At 47.3% G+C, this 17,906-nt stretch overlaps 1 protein-coding gene across 1 annotated transcript in view; it reads left to right on the forward strand.

The window, feature by feature from the left end:
- LOC132886222 (dynein axonemal heavy chain 5-like) overlaps window positions 1-17,906 on the forward strand; it is a 768,703-nt gene that overhangs the window by 736,416 nt on the left and 14,381 nt on the right. Inside the window, exons 76-79 of the mRNA XM_060920790.1 lie at window positions 1,765-1,980; window positions 2,880-3,092; window positions 14,502-14,654; window positions 14,987-15,218. Coding sequence (XP_060776773.1) covers window positions 1,765-1,980; window positions 2,880-3,092; window positions 14,502-14,654; window positions 14,987-15,218 — 814 coding nt within the window. The remainder of the gene's footprint in view (window positions 1-1,764; window positions 1,981-2,879; window positions 3,093-14,501; window positions 14,655-14,986; window positions 15,219-17,906) is intronic.

Raw genomic sequence — 17,906 nt, forward strand, 5'->3', positions numbered from 1 at the left:
TCCACAGAGCTGGTGTGCCGTGGGCAGACTGGACACTGAATAATCTGATGGTTGGCACTCCTGCAGTAGAAACACAGGCCCCCTCTCCTCCTCTGATCTCATTCAGAGCGTTTCAGATGAGTTTGTGAGACCTCCATGGGTGTAGGAGAGTCAGTGGTAGAAGTGGGCGCAGCCTCCTCCTTGAGTGACGGGCAACTGGATAGAATCACGAGATCAATCAGGGCGTCTAAGGTGAGATGTTCATCACAGTATGCCAGCTCACTCAATACAGCAGGGCGGAGCTCCTGGTAGAAAGCAGCTTTTAGAGCTAGCTTGTTCCATCTGCTGGCTGCTGCGAGAATTCGGAAATCTAGGGCATAGTCGGCGACTCTCCTAGAGCCCTGTGTGATAGTCAGTAGGCTCTTGTGGACCTCAATTCTCTCAGGTTCATAATCAAACACACGCTTGAATAGTGTGAGGAAATGATTATTTGAGGTTTTCTGCTCCCCTCCACACCGCGCTGACCCACTGCATCACCTTGCCGGTCAAGAACAAAAGAGACCTTGCGATCTTACATTCGTCGGAGATGTGTTGGATCGTAGAGAAGTACATGGAGCACTGAAGCAAAAATCCTTTACAGCTGCACGCATCCCCGGCGTATTTTTCCAGGCATGGAAGCGAAAGCACAGAACTTGGGGGGATTTTGGGGCACGTTGGGAGGGCCAGCGACATCACAGCAGTTAGCTGAGCCATCTTGGTGTTGAGATCAGTGAGCATCTGCTGATGTTCCCCCAAGAGGTGCCCCTGAGCACTCGGAGCAGTTTGCCTTGCCTCCTCTGCTGCATCAATCGTGGTGAAGTATCCTGTCAGGGTGCAGGCACTTACAGATGTATGTGCAGGGGAGAGCAGGGAAAGCAAACTGGGCACAAAGCCAAAATGTGAGACTAGAATCCAGGTCATGGGGACAGGTGAGAGTCGATCAATCAGTAGACAGGGCAATGTGGACAGGGCTAGAGAATAACGAGAAAGATACGAGCGCGAAGGTCAAGAACACAATAAAGCAGGCAGTAGAATAAAGGCTCGGTATGACAGGAATTAAACTTCACATCGAGTGAGAGTGGTGTTTGTATAGCAGGGGCTGATGAACCAGGAAATGAGTGACAGGTGTATTTAATAAACAGGTGATAAAGGGCACTGTGGTTTGTGGGTGTTGTAATTCTGAGCAGCCATGTTTGTCGTTGGGTTCGAACTGGTGCTCTTGACAGCATTACTGACACATTGCAATGGATGAGTGAGTCCCACCAAGTGCTGCCAAGTCAGGCTCACCATATTATGGCAAATCAGGTGCTCCTGATCAAGCATGAGTCAGGAATTTCAACTCAGGCGGACTAACTGCTGAAAGAAGCAAGAAAGAAGCACTGAGCCTCTGACATGTCAGGAGCCATTCATTGCAAAGCACTTGGCTGTCTACTCTCTTGCATTTTAGTGGGTTTTTTTTTTTGTTTGTTTGTTTCTTTTTTTCCATTTTGAGGTACTTCTGAAAGGATGTACCTTTCAACAACAGAGGGTTTCCTTTTCAGAAATGGTTCTCAGTAGCAAACTTTTAGAATGATTGATCCATTAGTCACTCGAAGAGTCCCTGAACCTTGAGAGTGTATCTCGATTTTTATCTACCTAGCTATCTTCATTGATTAAATTGCAGCTATTTTTTAAGAAAACTTTGTCCATCTCCAAGGTCCCCCCCAAAAAATTCTACATCTGTTTATCTATTCCTACATCGCTCAGGGCCTTCCAGCCTATGACACCCCGGAGGTGTTCGGCTTGCATCCCAATGCTGACATCACCTACCAAAGCAAACTAACCAAAGATGTGCTGGACACCATCCTGAGCATCCAGCCAAAGGACAGCTCCAGTGGTGGTGGGGAGACTAGAGAAGCCATGGTGGCTCGACTTGCCAGTGACATGCTGGAGAAACTTCCTCCAGACTACGTGCCCTTTGAGGTTTGCCCCCTTTTTTTTTTTGGTAAATTGTATCATGTTTTTGGTGTGAGAATTGAAAAAAAAAAAGTTTGATTCAGAGGTCTACGAAAAAGATGAAAAATGTTAATATGATTTCAAAGTCAAATCTACTGTATATGCTTAGTCAGTGTATATTTACAAATAAGGACTAAGAAACTACTGGAAATGTAAAGCAAAATGGAAATGTAGATTAGCTATTGTACAGTTAAAAATGCTTATCGTACTGTTGAAAAACTGTGCAATTTTATTTCATTAAATCATAATGTATGATCACATTATCCAGTGTGACCCAGAAGAGGAAGGGTTTCTTTTTGAGTCTGGTTCCTCTAAAGGTTTCACAGCATCTCAGGGAGGTTTTCCTTGCTACCTTTGCCTTTGGGCTTGCTCATTCAGGATGAATTTTAAATTTTAATTTAATGTTCATATCCAGATTTATGTAAAGCTGCTTTGTGACAGTGTCCATTGTTAAAAGCACTGTCAATAAAAATTTAAAGGAATTGAGTTGTTGTCTGCTGCAGTGCATTAAAAGTATGTAAGCCTTTTTGGGATGTACAACTACAGATGCTGAAGAGACCAGCAGGCACTAATTGGTATCCACTTATTATTCCTTTCAAATTCACAGCAACCTGGGTCTGCAACTGCTTTTTACTTCCTCATTGTTAACACTCACTGAATCCATGCCTTGTAATTTTCTCTGGCTAAAGCTTTTACACATAGAAGACCAGACTAATCATATCATTAACAGGTGATAACTGTTCAGAGAATGTTGTGTGTTTGGAACATATGCAGGGTCACTGCAATTTTATTTAAGCTAGATTAAAAATTTATATGATGGTATTTGTGTGTGTGTGTGTGTGTGTGTGTGTGTACACGCATGATAGGTGAAAGAGAGGCTGATTAAAATGGGTCCCCTGCAGCCAATGAACATCTTCCTGCGTCAGGAGATTGAACGTATGCAGCGCGTGTTGGTCCGAGTGAGGAACACACTCAGAGACCTCAAACTGGCCATCGATGGCACTATTGTCATGAGCGAAAGTCTGCGTGATGCACTTGACTGCATGTATGATGCCCGTGTCCCTGCCAACTGGGAAAAGGTCAGAGATTTTAATAATAATAGTTTTAGTAATATGTTGAAAGATTTTAATGATTCTCCAAATGGTTAATATATTTAAACCCTTCACTTCATGTGGAGTAAAATATTATTATTATTATTATTATTATTATTATTATTATTATTAGATTAGATAAAATATTAGATAAAATGTTATTGATCCCTTTGGGAGGGTTCCCTCAGGGGAAATTAAGATCCCAGCAGCATCATTACAGATAAACAGAGAAAAGAAATAGAGAAAACTTCTAGATAAATTAAAATAAATTAAGTATTTACATATACAAATATAAAAGAATAAGATATGGGGAAGAGAGGAAGGGGGAGAGAAGTGGGGTTAGGGTATGTGTGTGTGGGGGGGGGGGAGAAAGATATTGCACTTTATATTGCACATTATATTGCACATTGTCCGGTATTGCTTATTGTTAGGCTAGGCTACTTCTCCTTCCTGTCCTCTGTCCTCCTGTTACCCCTCCTCCCCCCCAGAAAGGAGTTGTACAGTCTGATGGCGTGAGGGACAAAGGAGTTTTTGAGTCTGTTCGTCCTGCACTTGGGAAGGAGCATTCTGTCACTGAACAGACTCCTCTGGTTGCTGATGACAGTGTGCAGAGGGTGACTGGCATCGTCCATGATGTTCAATAGCTTGTCCATAGATCTCTTCTCTGCCATTGTCACCAGAGAGTCCAGCTTCATGCCAACCACAGAGCCGTCCCGCCTGATCAGTTTGTCCAGCCTGGATGTGCCCTTCTTGGATGTGCTGCCCCCCCCCCAGCACAGCACGGTAAAACAGGACACTGGTGACCAAAGACTGATGGAACATCCACAGGAGTTTCCTGCAGATGTTAAAGGACTGCAGCCTCCTAAGGAAGTATAGCCTGCTCTGTCCCTTCCTGTATAAGTGATTGGTGTTGCAAGTCCAGTCCAGCTTGCTGTCCAGCCACAGCCCAAGGTACTTGTAGGAATCCACAGCCTCCACCTCGACTCCCTCGATCAGAACTGGTCGTGACCTTGGTCTGGACCTCCCAAAGTCAATGACCAGCTCCTTGGTCTTCGAGGTGTTGAGCTGCAGATGGTTCCTGTTGCACCACACAGCAAAGTCCCTCACCAGGCTCCTATACTCCTCTCTGTTGTCACTGATACACCCAACGATGGCTGTCTCATCGGCAAACTTCTGAATGTGACACAGCTCCGAGTTGTAGCAGAGTCCGTGGTGTACAGGGTGAAGAGAAAAGGGGCCAGCATCATGCCCTGAGGTGCTCCGGTGCTGCTAATTACAGTGTCAGACATGATGTCCTTCAGCCTGACGTACTGCGGCCTGTCAGTGAGGTAGCTGTTAGGGTTTTGCTGGGATTCGAACCTGGTTCGTTGGTGTGATAATCCAGCAAACCCCCACTAGGCCACCAGGGGGATGACTCAAATGCAGAGGCGTGAGGCGGAAGTAGAAAAAGAATCAAAAGGTTTATTTAAACTATATACACTATATACAGGGCAAAACAAAAGACAAAAAAAAACAAAGAGTATAATCCAAAAGAAAAGCAAAGTGCAAAAATTCAAAAGCTAAGAAGATCAAAAAACACAGTACAAAGGAAACTGGAGATAAACATAACAGCACAAAGACTCCGTGACAAGAGGACTGAACTCAGGGGTATAAATAGACAAACTAATTAAGGACACAGGTGAAGATAATTAGGCAATTAACACAAACACAAAACACAGGAACAGTGGCGGCCTCTAGAGGCCAAAATAAACACGACATGAAAAGGAAATAACAGCGGCCTCTAGAGGCCAAAACAGTCCTAGTCCTAACAGGACCCCCCCCTCTAGGAGCGTCTCCTGACGTTCCCAGGGCGATCCGGATGGGCCGAATGGAAGTCCCGACATAGTTCTTTATCAAGGACATCCCGAGCAGGAACCCAGCAGCGCTCCTCAGGACCATAGCCCTCCCAGTCCACCAGATATTGCAACCCGCCGCGGACCCGGCGGGAGTCAAGCAGGCGATTCACAGTGAACACAGTCTGCCCCTGGAAGATGCGGGGGGGTGGGGGGTTCCTAGGGGCAGGGGCATACGTAGACGTCAGTACGGGCCGTAACAGGGAAACATGGAAAGTGGGGTTGATCCTCAGAGTCCGGGGCAACTGGAGCCGGTAGGAGACAGGGTTCACCCTGCGCACCACCTTGAAGGGGCCAATGTAGCGAGGAGCAAGCTTGCGGTTCTCCACCCGCAGTGGAAGGTCCTTAGTGGACAGCCAAACACGCTGCCCAGGGCGGAAAGCGTGTGCAGGTCTTCTATGGCGGTTGGCCTGAGTCTGGTTGGTTCTGGAGGTCTGTATGAGGGTCTTCCTGACCTTGCTCCAGGTCTTGCGACACCGTCTCACATATTGGTTGACCGAGGGCACCCCCGCGTCCTCCTCCTGGTCCGGGAACAGAGGTGGCTGGAACCCGAATTGGCACTGGAATGGCGACAGCTTGGTGGCCGATGACTGCAGGGTGTTGTGGGCGTACTCCGCCCATGGCAGCCAGGTGCTCCACGATGTCGGGTTATCCATAGCCAGGCCTCGCAGGGTGGTTTCCAGGTCCTGGTTGAGCCTCTCCGTCTGACCATTGGACTGTGGGTGAAACCCAGAGGAGAGGCTGGCAGTGGCTCCGATGACCTTGCAGAACCCGTGCCACACTCGGGAGGAGAACTGGGGCCCTCGGTCTGAGACGATGTCCTGTGGAAGACCAAAGACTCGGAAGACATGATTAAACAAAAGTTTCGCAGTTTCAAGAGCAGAGGGGAGTTTGCACAGTGGTATGAAGCGGCAGGCCTTGGAGAATCTGTCAACTAAGACCAAAATGACCGTGTTACCTTGTGACTCAGGGAGACCCGTGATAAAGTCGACTGCCACGTGGGACCAGGGACGCCGGGGAATGGTCAGAGGATGCAGGAGACCCTGGGGACGCTGTCGTGGGTTCTTGGTTCTGGTGCAAACCTCACAGGACAGGACAAATGACCTTACTTCCTTCTCCATGTTAGGCCACCAGAAGCGTCTTTTCAGGAAGTCCAGGGTCCTCCGAGCTCCCGGGTGGGCGGTGAGAGGGGAAGAGTGACCCCACTGGAGAACCTTGGCCCGGGCTTGATGTGGGACGTACAAGAGGCCTGGTGGCCCCGTCCCAGGACCGGGGTCCTGGCGTTGGGCTCGTCGGACAGCCTCCTCAATACCCCAGCGGACAGGGGCCACAATCCGGGACACAGGGATAATAGGCCCGACTTCATTCTCCCTGTTAGTGGCAGAGAACAGTCTGGACAGTGCGTCAGGTTTGGTGTTCTTGGAGCCGGGGCGGTATGAGAGGGTGAAGTCAAACCGACTGAAAAACAGGGCCCACCTAGCCTGTCGAGGGTTCAGTCTCTTGGCTTGCTGGAGGTACTCCAGGTTCTTGTGGTCAGTCCAAACCAGGAATGGATGTTGTGCTCCCTCCAGCCAGTGCCTCCACTCCTCAAGGGCCAGTTTGACCGCTAGCAGTTCTCGATCCCCCACATCGTACTGGGACTCAGCAGGACTCAGGCGGTGGGAGAAGTAAGCGCAGGGGTGCAGCTTTCCTTCCGAACGTTGAGAGAGCACCGCGCCGACACCACTGTCCGAGGCGTCCACCTCCACGATGAATGGTTGGGAGGTGTCCGGGAGAACCAGAATGGGTGCCGTGCAGAAGCGGTCCTTGAGGTCTTTGAACGCCTTTTCTGCCTGAGGAGACCAGCCATAAGATCCACCTGTCCCTTTGGTGAGGTCAGACATGGGTGCTGCCACAGAACTGAAGTTCCTGATGAACTTGCGGTAGAAGTTAGCGAATCCTAAGAACCGCTGAACCTCCTTAACGGACTTGGGAGTAGGCCAATCCCGGACGGCCAGGGTCTTGGCAGGGTCCATTTGGAGTTGGCCTGTCCGTACAATAAATCCCAGAAAGGAGACCTCGGGAACATGAAATTCGCATTTCTGGGCCTTGGCGAACAGATTGTTCTGTAGCAGCCTCTGGAGAACCTGGCGGACATGGTGGCGGTGCTCCTGCACGGTCTTGGAAAAGATAAGGATGTCGTCGAGGTAGACAAAAACGTATAGGTTAATCATGTCCCTTAAGACGTCGTTGATTAGGGCCTGAAAAACAGCTGGTGCGTTGGTGAGTCCGAAGGGCATCACCTGGTATTCGTAGTGCCCAGACGGGGTGTTAAAGGCAGTCTTCCACTCGTCTCCCTGTCGGATACGGATGAGGTGGTATGCGTTCCGTAGGTCCAACTTGGTGAAGACGGTGGCGCCTTGGAGCAGGTCGAAAGCTGTGGACATCAGCGGAAGGGGATATCGGTTGCGCACAGTGATCTTATTCAGGCCCCTGTAATCAATACATGGTCGGAGCCCCCCATCCTTCTTGCCAACAAAGAAGAAGCCGGCTCCAGCAGGTGAAGTGGAGGGTCGAATAAACCCAGAGACCAGGGCATCTTTGAGGTATTCCTCCATAGCCTTGCGTTCTGGCTGAGAGAGGGAAAACAGTCTGCCACGAGGAGGGGTAGTCCCAGGGAGCAAGTCGATGGCACAGTCGTAGGCCCGGTGCGGAGGAAGAACGGCGGCCCTGCTCTTGCTGAATACCTCCTTGAGATCCCAGTACTCTGTGGGAACTTGAGATAACTCGGTGAGATCAGGGGGCTCGGCAGGAGACACAGGAGAGCTAGAGAGCAGACAAGAGGCATGGCATGCAGGGCCCCATTCCACAACCTGGCTAGTTACCCAGTCTATGCGAGGGTTGTGGCGAGTAAGCCAAGGAAGGCCTAGAATAACTGGGAACTCAGGTGAAGGAATCAGGTGCAGGGATATTTCTTCCTTGTGACCTTGAGACTGGAGGAAGACTGGAGAAGTAACTTGAGTGACTCTTCCATCACCTAACGCTTGGCCATCGAGGGCAGACACAGACAGAGGGACTTCAAGAGGTGCAGTCGGAATATTGATGCTTTGGGCGAAGTGAATATCCATAAAGTTCCCAGCCGCCCCTGAGTCTATCAAAGCTTGACAAGAGTGGACAGACTCACCCCAGGAGATGGAGACCGGGATGTAGATTCCTTGGCCAGGGAGTCCGGGAGAGAGGGTAGGCCCCGTCACAACCCTCCCTCGGCTGGACGGGGCGGTCCTTTTCCCAAGAGTTCGGGACATGATGCTCGGAAGTGACCAGGCTTGCCACAGTAGATGCAGCACTTGTCCCTCCTTCTGCGCTCCCTCTCAGATGCGGAGAGGCGAGTACGACCCACTTGCATGGGTTCTGGACAGTCACTGAAGGAGGTAGACGGTCTCCAGGTAGAGGTAGGGAGGCTGGGGGGGCTCAAGGCTTGGTGGCGTTCTCTCATCCTGTTGTCCAGACGAATAGCATGTGAGATGAGGGTTTCGAGGTCACTTGGGCATCCAATAGAGGCCAGACCGTCCTTGATGGGGTCAGACAGACCATGGTGGAAGGCTGACACCAGGGCAGTCTCGTTCCATCCACTTACTGCTGCGAGTGTTCGGAACGAGATGGCGTAATCTGCGACGCTTCCTCCTTGCCGGATGGACATGAGCTTTCGGGCTGCGTCGGTACTGATGTCTGCCTGATCGAAGACCCGAAGCATCTCTTCAGAAAACAGCTGGAAATCAAAGCACTCAGGTCCCTGTCTTTGCCAGATAGCAGTAGCCCAGGCTCGCGCCTTACCAGCTAATAAGGTGATCACAAAGGCAATCTTGCGGCGATCCGTAGTGTAGGTGGTAGGCTGAAGCTCAAAGGTGAGTTGACACTGGGTAAGGAACTCTCGGCACTCACTGTGCTTGCCGTCATACCTCTGTGGTGCAGGAAGGCTGGGTTCGCGAGGTGAAGAAGGCAGCATTGCAGGAGGCACTGGAGCAGGAGTGGGAGCTGGATCAGGAGCAGGAACTGGATCAGGAGCAGGAGATGCAGGCAGAGATGTCAGCTGTGCCAGGGTTTTCCCAATTTGCTGAAGCAGTTCCTCGTGGCGAGCGAGGGCCTCACGTTGGCTGGTGAGCGTACGTCCATGAGCGTCCATGGTCGCTCCGAAGCGTGTCAAAGCTGCCATAATTCCCTGAAGGTTGGCCGGGTAGACAGTTGAAGCAGCCTCTGCTGAGTCGGTCATGACGGAGTCTTTCTGTTAGGGTTTTGCTGGGATTCGAACCTGGTTCGTTGGTGTGATAATCCAGCAAACCCCCACTAGGCCACCAGGGGGATGACTCAAATGCAGAGGCGTGAGGCGGAAGTAGAAAAAGAATCAAAAGGTTTATTTAAACTATATACACTATATACAGGGCAAAACAAAAGACAAAAAAAAACAAAGAGTATAATCCAAAAGAAAAGCAAAGTGCAAAAATTCAAAAGCTAAGAAGATCAAAAAACACAGTACAAAGGAAACTGGAGATAAACATAACAGCACAAAGACTCCGTGACAAGAGGACTGAACTCAGGGGTATAAATAGACAAACTAATTAAGGACACAGGTGAAGATAATTAGGCAATTAACACAAACACAAAACACAGGAACAGTGGCGGCCTCTAGAGGCCAAAATAAACACGACATGAAAAGGAAATAACAGCGGCCTCTAGAGGCCAAAACAGTCCTAGTCCTAACAGTAGCTGGAGATCCAGGTGACCAGGCAGGGGTCCACTCGCATCCTGTTCAGTTTGTCCTGAAGCAGTAGGGGCTGGATGGTGTTGAAGGCACTCAAGAAGTCCAAGAAGAGGATCCTCACTGTGCCATTTCCCTTATCCAGATGCGAGTGGGCTCGGTGTAGCAGGTGGAGGATGGCGTCTTCCACACCAATACCTGCCCGGTACGCAAACTGCAGACAGTCCTGGGCATGTTGTACCTGGGGTCTGAGGAGGCTGAGGAAGAGCCGCTCCAATGTCTTCATCAGATGTGAAGTGAGTGCCAGCAGTCAGAAGTCGTTCAGCTTGCTGGGCCAATTCTTTTTGGGAACTGGAATGAAACATGATGTCTTCCAGAGGGTTGGCACCCAAACCCAGCTGCAGGCTGAGGTTGAAGATGCGTTGGAGTGGTTCACCCAGTTCAGCAGCGCAGATCTTCAGTAGTCATGGACACACCTTGTCCAGGCCTGCTGCTTTCCTGCGGTGAAGCTTCCTCAGTTGACCTCTGACCTAGTCTGCAGTAATGCATGGAGGAGTTTGTGTTGAGGTGGGGGAGGAGGGGAAGGAGGGGGCTGCTGTGATGACTGGGGGGAGGTGTGTTGAGGGAAGAAGGAGAGATGGCTGTGGTGGGGGGGACGTGGGCTGGTTGAACTGATTGAAGAAGTCATTCAACTTGTTCGCCCTCTTCACTGTCCCCTCAACGACTCTGGTCTTTGTATTGTGGCCTGTGATGGTTTTCACACCTTCCCAGACCTCCAGAGAACCTGCTGTTCTCCTTCAACTTCTGCTCCACCTTTCTCCTGTAGCTCTCTTTAGCTTCCCTCATGCAGCATTTCACCTCCTGCTGTGCTGCTTTCATCACCTCCCTATCCCTGCTCCTGAAGGCGGCCTTCTTCCTGTTGAGGACAGCTTTGACTTCCTGTGTTACCCATGGCTTGTTATTAGGGTAACACTGTACAGTCTTAGCGGGGGAGACCATGTCTGCACAGAAGTTGAGGTAATCTGTCAGACAGTGTGTCAGCCCCTCTATGTCCTCACAGTGTGGGCTAAGCAGCACATCCCAGTCCATGATGTCATAGCAGTCCCTGAGGGCATCTTCCATTTCAGGGGACCACCTCCTGATGGAGCTAGTTGTTGCAGGCTGCCTTTGAACCAGGGGGGTGTACTTTGGCTGTCAAAGAACCAGGTTGTGGTCAGACTTCCCTCGTGGGGGGAGGGGTGTGACTCTGTGTGCATCCCTCACATTAGCATACAGCAAGTCAATTGTCCTGTTGTTCCTTGTTGGACAATCCACAGCCTGGGAAAAAGCAGCCAAAGTAGAGTCCAAAGTAGCATGATTAAAGTCCCCAGAAATGATCATATATGCCTCAGGGTGCTGTGTCTGCAGCCCTGCTGTGTCTGCAGCCGTGCTGTGTCTGCAGCCGTGCTGTGTCTGCAGCCGTGCTGTGTCTGCAGCCGTGCTGTGACAGAGTGAATCCTCTCACATGCAGGGGCTGTGTCTGCCCTCGGAGGGATGTAAACACAGATGGTGTGATCACCATCTGTGTTTACATCCCTCCGAGGGCAGACACAGCCCCTGCATGTGAGAGGATTCACTCTGTCACAGCACGGCTGCAGACACAGCACGGCTGCAGACACAGCACGGCTGCAGACTGCACGACTGCAGGCTGCGTGACTGAACTCCCTTGGCAGATAATATGGCCACACGCTAACAGCTAGCAGCTCCATGTCCGGGCAACATAAAACTGTCTTTATGGAGATATGTCCCGGGTTACACCAGCAGTTGTTAACATAAATGGTGAGTTCCCTACCTTTGCTTTTCCTGCAAAGTGTTAGTGTCTCTGTCGGCTCTCACAGCAGTGAATCCCCGCAGGTCCACGTTAGCATCCAGTACAAGGTGTGTTAGCCATGTCTCCGTAAAGATAAATAAGCTGCTCTCCCGATAAATCCGCTGGTTGTTCAGAGCGGAAAGCTCCTCGACTTTATTCGGCAGCGAGTTCACATTCCCCATGATAACGGAGGGAATGGATGGTTTGTAGTGCCGCCGGTTGTCCGCTAGCCTAGCCTTTAGCTTAGCTCCAGCTTTGCAGTCCCTGGGTTTCCTCCTCAGCTCCGCCGGGATGGGGTGTCGTATCCCATTGTTTTCAGGGCCAGCAGCTCCTCTCTCGAATGAGAGAACTGGCTCCTGGTTGCATGTTAAAGTTAAATATATCCATGTTATATAGTTAAACACACTATGTCTTCGTAAGAAGAGCAAAAAAGTAAAAAAAGGTGGAAAAAAAGAGGTTTAAAGAGCTAAAAACTACAGAGCTACTGGAGCGGCAGCCGTCTCACACAGCACTCAAATGGAAACTATTATTATTATTATTATTATTATTATTATTATTATTAAATACTACTAATAATAATGATAATAATAATAATACCCCGCCTTTCGCCCGTAGTCAGCTGGGATAGGCTCCAGCTTGCCTACGACCCTGTAGCACAGGATAAAGCGGCTAGAGATGATGAGATGAGATAATAATATATTTAGGTACTGCCTAAAAGTAGAACTCCTCATGAGTGTATGAGAAAATATTTGCAAGGGCACAAAATCAACCTGAATAGAATAATAATAATATAGCATATGAACCATCGAATTGTGTAGTGTATTTCACATCTATAAGTTGCTGCATTGTCTTGTGACAATGACACCAATAATGAGATATGCATTGCAGTTATGAATACACATTTATTCCTTTCTTTGACACCACATGCCATGCACCAGAAACAATACCATGGCATTTACAGTGTTGCAAAAGTATTCATCCTCCTTGGTGTTTTTCCTGTCTTGTTGCATTACAAGCTGAAATTAAAATATATTTATTTATTTTGGGGGAGCACCATTTGATTTACACAACATGTAGATGAGCTATGAAGGTGCAAATTGTTTATTATGGCACTAGCAATCATGAAGATGAAAAACCAGAGATCTGGAGTGTGCATAGGTATCCCCCCCCCCCCCCCCCAAAAAAAAAAGTCAATACTTTGTAGAGCCACCTTTTGCCGCAATTACAGCTGCAAGTCTCTTGGGGTATGTCTCTATTAGCTTAGCACATCTAGCCACTGCGATTCCCCCCCCCCCCATTCCTCAAAGCAAAACTGCTCCAACTTCTTCAAGTTAGATGGGTTGCACTGGTGTACAGCAATCTTCAAGTTATGCCACAGATTCTCAATTGTATTGAGGTCTGGGCTTTGACTAGGCCATTCCAAGACACTTAAATGTTTCCACTTAAACCACTCCAGTGTAGCTTTAACAGTATGTTTCAGGTCATTGTTCTGCTGGTATGTGAACCTTCATCCCAGTCTCAAACCTCTGGCCGACTCAAACAGGTTTTCCTCTAGAATTGCCCTGTATTTAGTGCCATCCATTTTCCTTCAATCCTGGCCAGTTTTCCTGTCCCTGTAGATGAAAAACATCCCCACAGCATGATGTTGCCACCACCATGCTTCACTGTAAGAATGGTGTTCTCAGGGTGATGGGAAGCATTGGGTTTCCCATGATGGCCAAAAAGTTCAATTTTAGAGAATCCGCAATTACAAATTTAGTTCAATCAGAGAATCCCCTTCCATGTGTTTGGGGAGTCTGCCACCTGCTGTTGGGCAAACTCCAAATGTGTTTTCTTAAATTTATGTTAATAATTATGTTGACACAAGTGTGTAGAGTAAGAAATCATTCAGGTCAAAAAGCATACAATACAAAGATATGTTGCTCACTATTAAAAAAAAAAGCCAGTAGGATAAAAAACTTACTGGAAAACATACTCCTAGACCGAATGCTACATATGAGCTCTGAGGGTTAGAGCTGCAATCTTGATATTTCAAACTTGATATGTCAGTGTTGTCTGGTTATAACCGTCAATTGTATAACGAGCTAGTTGACAAAACCGTTTTAACTAGTTTTATATGAAACTATCATGAATATTTTCTGTAAAATATGTGAGTAAATAATCCCACATTTTTAAAAGCAAATTAGTAAGCAAGTAAGCACGCAATAAACACCCAATCTTATGTAAATAAGGATACAATTTTTTTTTTAATTTTTTGTCCAGTGGTCAAGTTCTGATGAAATACATTGTCTTGCACTTATGATCAGGTACCCTGTGGGTGGTACACGTATATAGTTTGTACATGTGTATGTATGTATGGATGACATACGGTCGCAAAAGAAATAAAAAATCAGGTCACTGCATTACCGTATTCTTTTAAGTATGGAGTTTTCCTACACACACTTTGCGCACAGGGAGCACCGCTAATAATAATAAATGCCATTCATGTCTTTTTTAAAGTTATTTTAGCAGTGTCCAAAGTTTAGCAAACTATTTTTTTATTTTATTTTTTTACAGTGAAACCTTTTTAGACAATTTCATTTACGTGAAGATTTAAAGATTTGCAGTCATAAGTCTCAGCTGTGAAATTTGCAATGTATTTTGGAGCAGTACATTCGTACTGCTCCAAAATACATTCACTCATACATTCCAGCTGTAGATTCAGATGTCCTGAATTTATAATTGTCACTGGTTTCATTTTTATTAACACCAGTCAGATGCTGAATTAATTGAGAAGTTAAAAGTGCAACTCTTGTGATGTTTTTCTGAATAATCAGAGAAATATGATGATAAAGGGTTTGTTTGTGCTCTTTACTTTTTGTCCTGATTGAATAACTTTATTTGTGTCTGTTTGCTTTAGTCAGTGTTTGTGTTTCTTTTAGGTCTCCTGGGCCTCCAGCACTCTGGGCTTCTGGTTCACTGAGCTTTTGGAGCGAAACCGTCAGTTTCAGGTCTGGATCTTCGAGGGACGTCCCAAATGCTTCTGGATGACAGGCTTCTTCAACCCACAGGGCTTCCTTACAGCCATGAGACAGGTGAAACACACACACACACACACACACACACTCTCTCTCTCTCTCTCTCTCTCTCTCTCTCTCTCTCTCTCTCTCTCTCTCTCTCTGCTGTGCTTGTGGGGACCAGATATCACAATGGCATAGGAGGACTTTATATTTCTGAGTGGGAACATTTGCTGTAGCATGAAAATATGCAGGGTGTGTACATGTGAATGGACCCAGACTCTTCAAGAGCACAGTTTTGAGGCAGCTGGGTCACTTGCAGTTCATCTGTACTTCTGTATCAGCAAAAATAATATGAAGTTAAGCTGATTTTGGTACCAAACGTTCCTCTCCTTTTTTGAACTCTGCAGGAGATCACTCGTGCTCACAAAGGTTGGGCTCTGGACCGTATGGTTCTGTGCAACGAAGTGACCAAGTGGATGAAGGATGACATCACAGAGCCACCAAAAGAAGGTGTGTACATCTATGGTCTGTATCTGGATGGAGCCGGCTGGGACCGCAGGAACTGCAGACTCACTGACTCCAAGCCCAAAGTCCTGTTTGAAATTATACCCGTCATCAGGATGTATGCCGAGAACAATGGTGAGACATTTATTTGTTTTAAAAAATATTCTAATGGTTTCATGTAGAAGGTAGTTTAACATGACTTTTTTTCTTATTAACAAAAACAGAAAGGTTAGCAAATGACTATTTATAACTGCTATAACTTTTTATGGTTATAAAAACTCCATTATATATCCATCATATGGATATATAACTTTCTATAGTTTGCATTACATGTAACTATGAACATGTATAATGTGTCATCCTTTAATAAACAAACAGTTGCATTCCTTGGCAAAACAATGAAGGAAAGCAGTAATATAAATATTGTAAGTTATAAACTGATTGCTAGCTCACTTGTTACAATTGTGCTTAGCCATGTTAGAGTTCATTTGCTATTCAACTACTTCCAGTTCGAAATTTAGCTGTTGTTTTTGATGCAGAATTCCCCAAATCAAAGTATTGCAACAAGTAATAATCATTTAGTATGTTAAGACATTTCTAGTTGAAAAACACTAAATAATATTAGCTCAAATGATTGTGTTCCCCTTTCTGAATGTGAAGTAAACAACTTGCAGCTTTACCCTATATAACTGCCTTCAACCTCATTATAATTTCAGCTTTTAGATGCTTTCATCTATCATATTTGGCCTTCTGTAGGACCTCTACATTTATTTCTGTTGATTTTACCGGATGTTTTGGACTGTCCTCTCATTTAACGTTCTTTAATTACATTTCACTTCCCATTCAGAAACCATGTGGGATTCAAGCATTTACTTTCAGCTGTATTTTTCACACCATTTTGTGCAAACTCGAGACTGTTGTGCATCAAATTTCAAGAAGATCAACAGTCTGAAATGCCAGCGTGGCACCAACAACCAAAATCAAAATCACGAAGATCACATTTTCCCATGTTTGATGTCAGCATTAATGGAAGCTCTTGACCTGTATTTGTGCATAAAGCAGCACGAATGGCAAACTGCTGCAGTTATCCGGTGTGACCCATCAGTGTGACTGCTGGTCTCTTAAGCATGTGCAGGTGTACATCCAAAAAAGGCTTACATACTTTTAATGCACTGCAGCTTTGTGCAGCAAGCACACTATTGAGGTTTTTCACCCACATGACCAAGTCATGTGATGCATCGTTAGGCTGCCATTTTGGACGTCACGGCCCGAATCAGTTTGAATGCGAGAAAGGCGACAAACGAAAAACATAAAAGAAAAAGGAGCGAGATGCAGAAAACACCTTCACTATCCAGCGACGTAGGGCATTTACAGGGTGAGCAGAGGGAGAGGTATTTGCAAAAATTGAGGTTAGCAGGCTAGAATGACGTTTACCTGCTTTCACCAGGATTGTTCACTGACGTACGGAAGTACATGAAGCCCTCGTCTTTACCTGACTTCGGCCCACATGATCTGTATACCTATGTCGTTAAAAACCCATCGCCATACACAGGTATTGATCTGAAAGCGTATAAGAGTTTGGATGCCTACAAATATTTTGTGTCAGGCTGGGTAACATGCCTACATCAGTGGGTTGTCCCTGGAGCCGGTAGTCGCCATCTTATTACAGCTAAGGTTTGTTCACATTTTCATTTACTTTCGGTCCTCAGGATAAACAAAATGTTATTAAATGTCATTGAAATAACTTCTTAGTCTGTTGAGACATGGCCTGTTATAAATTTGCTGTTACCAGGCAATGACCAAGAACTGTATTATTAGGGTCGGTGTCTGTGTTGTAGCAGTGTACTAGCAGCTAGCTGTTAGCACTAGCTAATGTCAACAACATAGTAGCTAGTATGTTACTGTAGCAATGTTTACGTTCAGTCATTTGGATGACTGTTAAAACCTTTCAGTCTCAAGTTTTTCCTTTACTGTATTTACTAGTTTACTGTAATTATGATCCGGCAGCTATTTACACCGGATCCAGTGTAAATAGCTGCCGGAGCGCGCTCCGGCTTGCTCCCCCTCAAATTAAGCAGCGCGCTCCGGCTTGCTCCCGGCGGCTTGCTCCCCCTCAAATTAAGCAGCGCGCTCCGGCTTGCTCCCGGAGTGCTCCGGGAGCAAGCCGGAACGCGCTGCTTAATTTGAGGGGGAGCAAGCCGGAGCGCACTCCGGAACCTCGGCCGGAGCACTCCGGGAGCAAGCCGGAGCACGCTGCTTAATTTGAGGGGGAGCAAGCCGGAGCGCGCTCCGGAACCTCGGCCGGAGAACTCCGGGAGCAAGCCGGAGCGCGCTGCTTAATTTGAGGGGGAGCAAGCCGGAGTGCTCCGGCCGAGGTTCCGGAGCACGCTCCGGCTTGCTCCCCCTCAAATTAAGCAGCGCGCTCCGGCTTGCTCCCGGAGTGCTCCGGCCGAGGTTCCGGAGCACTATTACTCCCTAGGGGAGTCAATAGGTTGCAGTGCAAAGCACGCAACCTCTTGTTCTTCTGCGTGTTTCTTCTTATTAGGATGCAGTGCTGCTGCACAGCAACCTATTGCCTCCCCTAGGGGAGTCAATAGGTTGCAGTGCAAAGCACACAACCTCTTGTTCTTCTGCGTGTTTCTTCTTTTTTAGGATGCAGTGCTGCTGCACTTTTTTAGGATGCAGTGCTGCTGCACTGCAACCTATTGTTCTTCTACGTGTTTCTTCCTCTGTTTTCATCTTCCATACAAATTTCGATTTCGAATAACTCAATAACCGTACGTCGCACACAGACAAGCAATATATCAAAATGTGCGGCTCGAT

Source organism: Neoarius graeffei, chromosome 5, assembly GCF_027579695.1.
Source record: "Neoarius graeffei isolate fNeoGra1 chromosome 5, fNeoGra1.pri, whole genome shotgun sequence".
In the NCBI taxonomy this organism is placed as follows: Eukaryota; Metazoa; Chordata; class Actinopteri; order Siluriformes; family Ariidae; genus Neoarius; species Neoarius graeffei.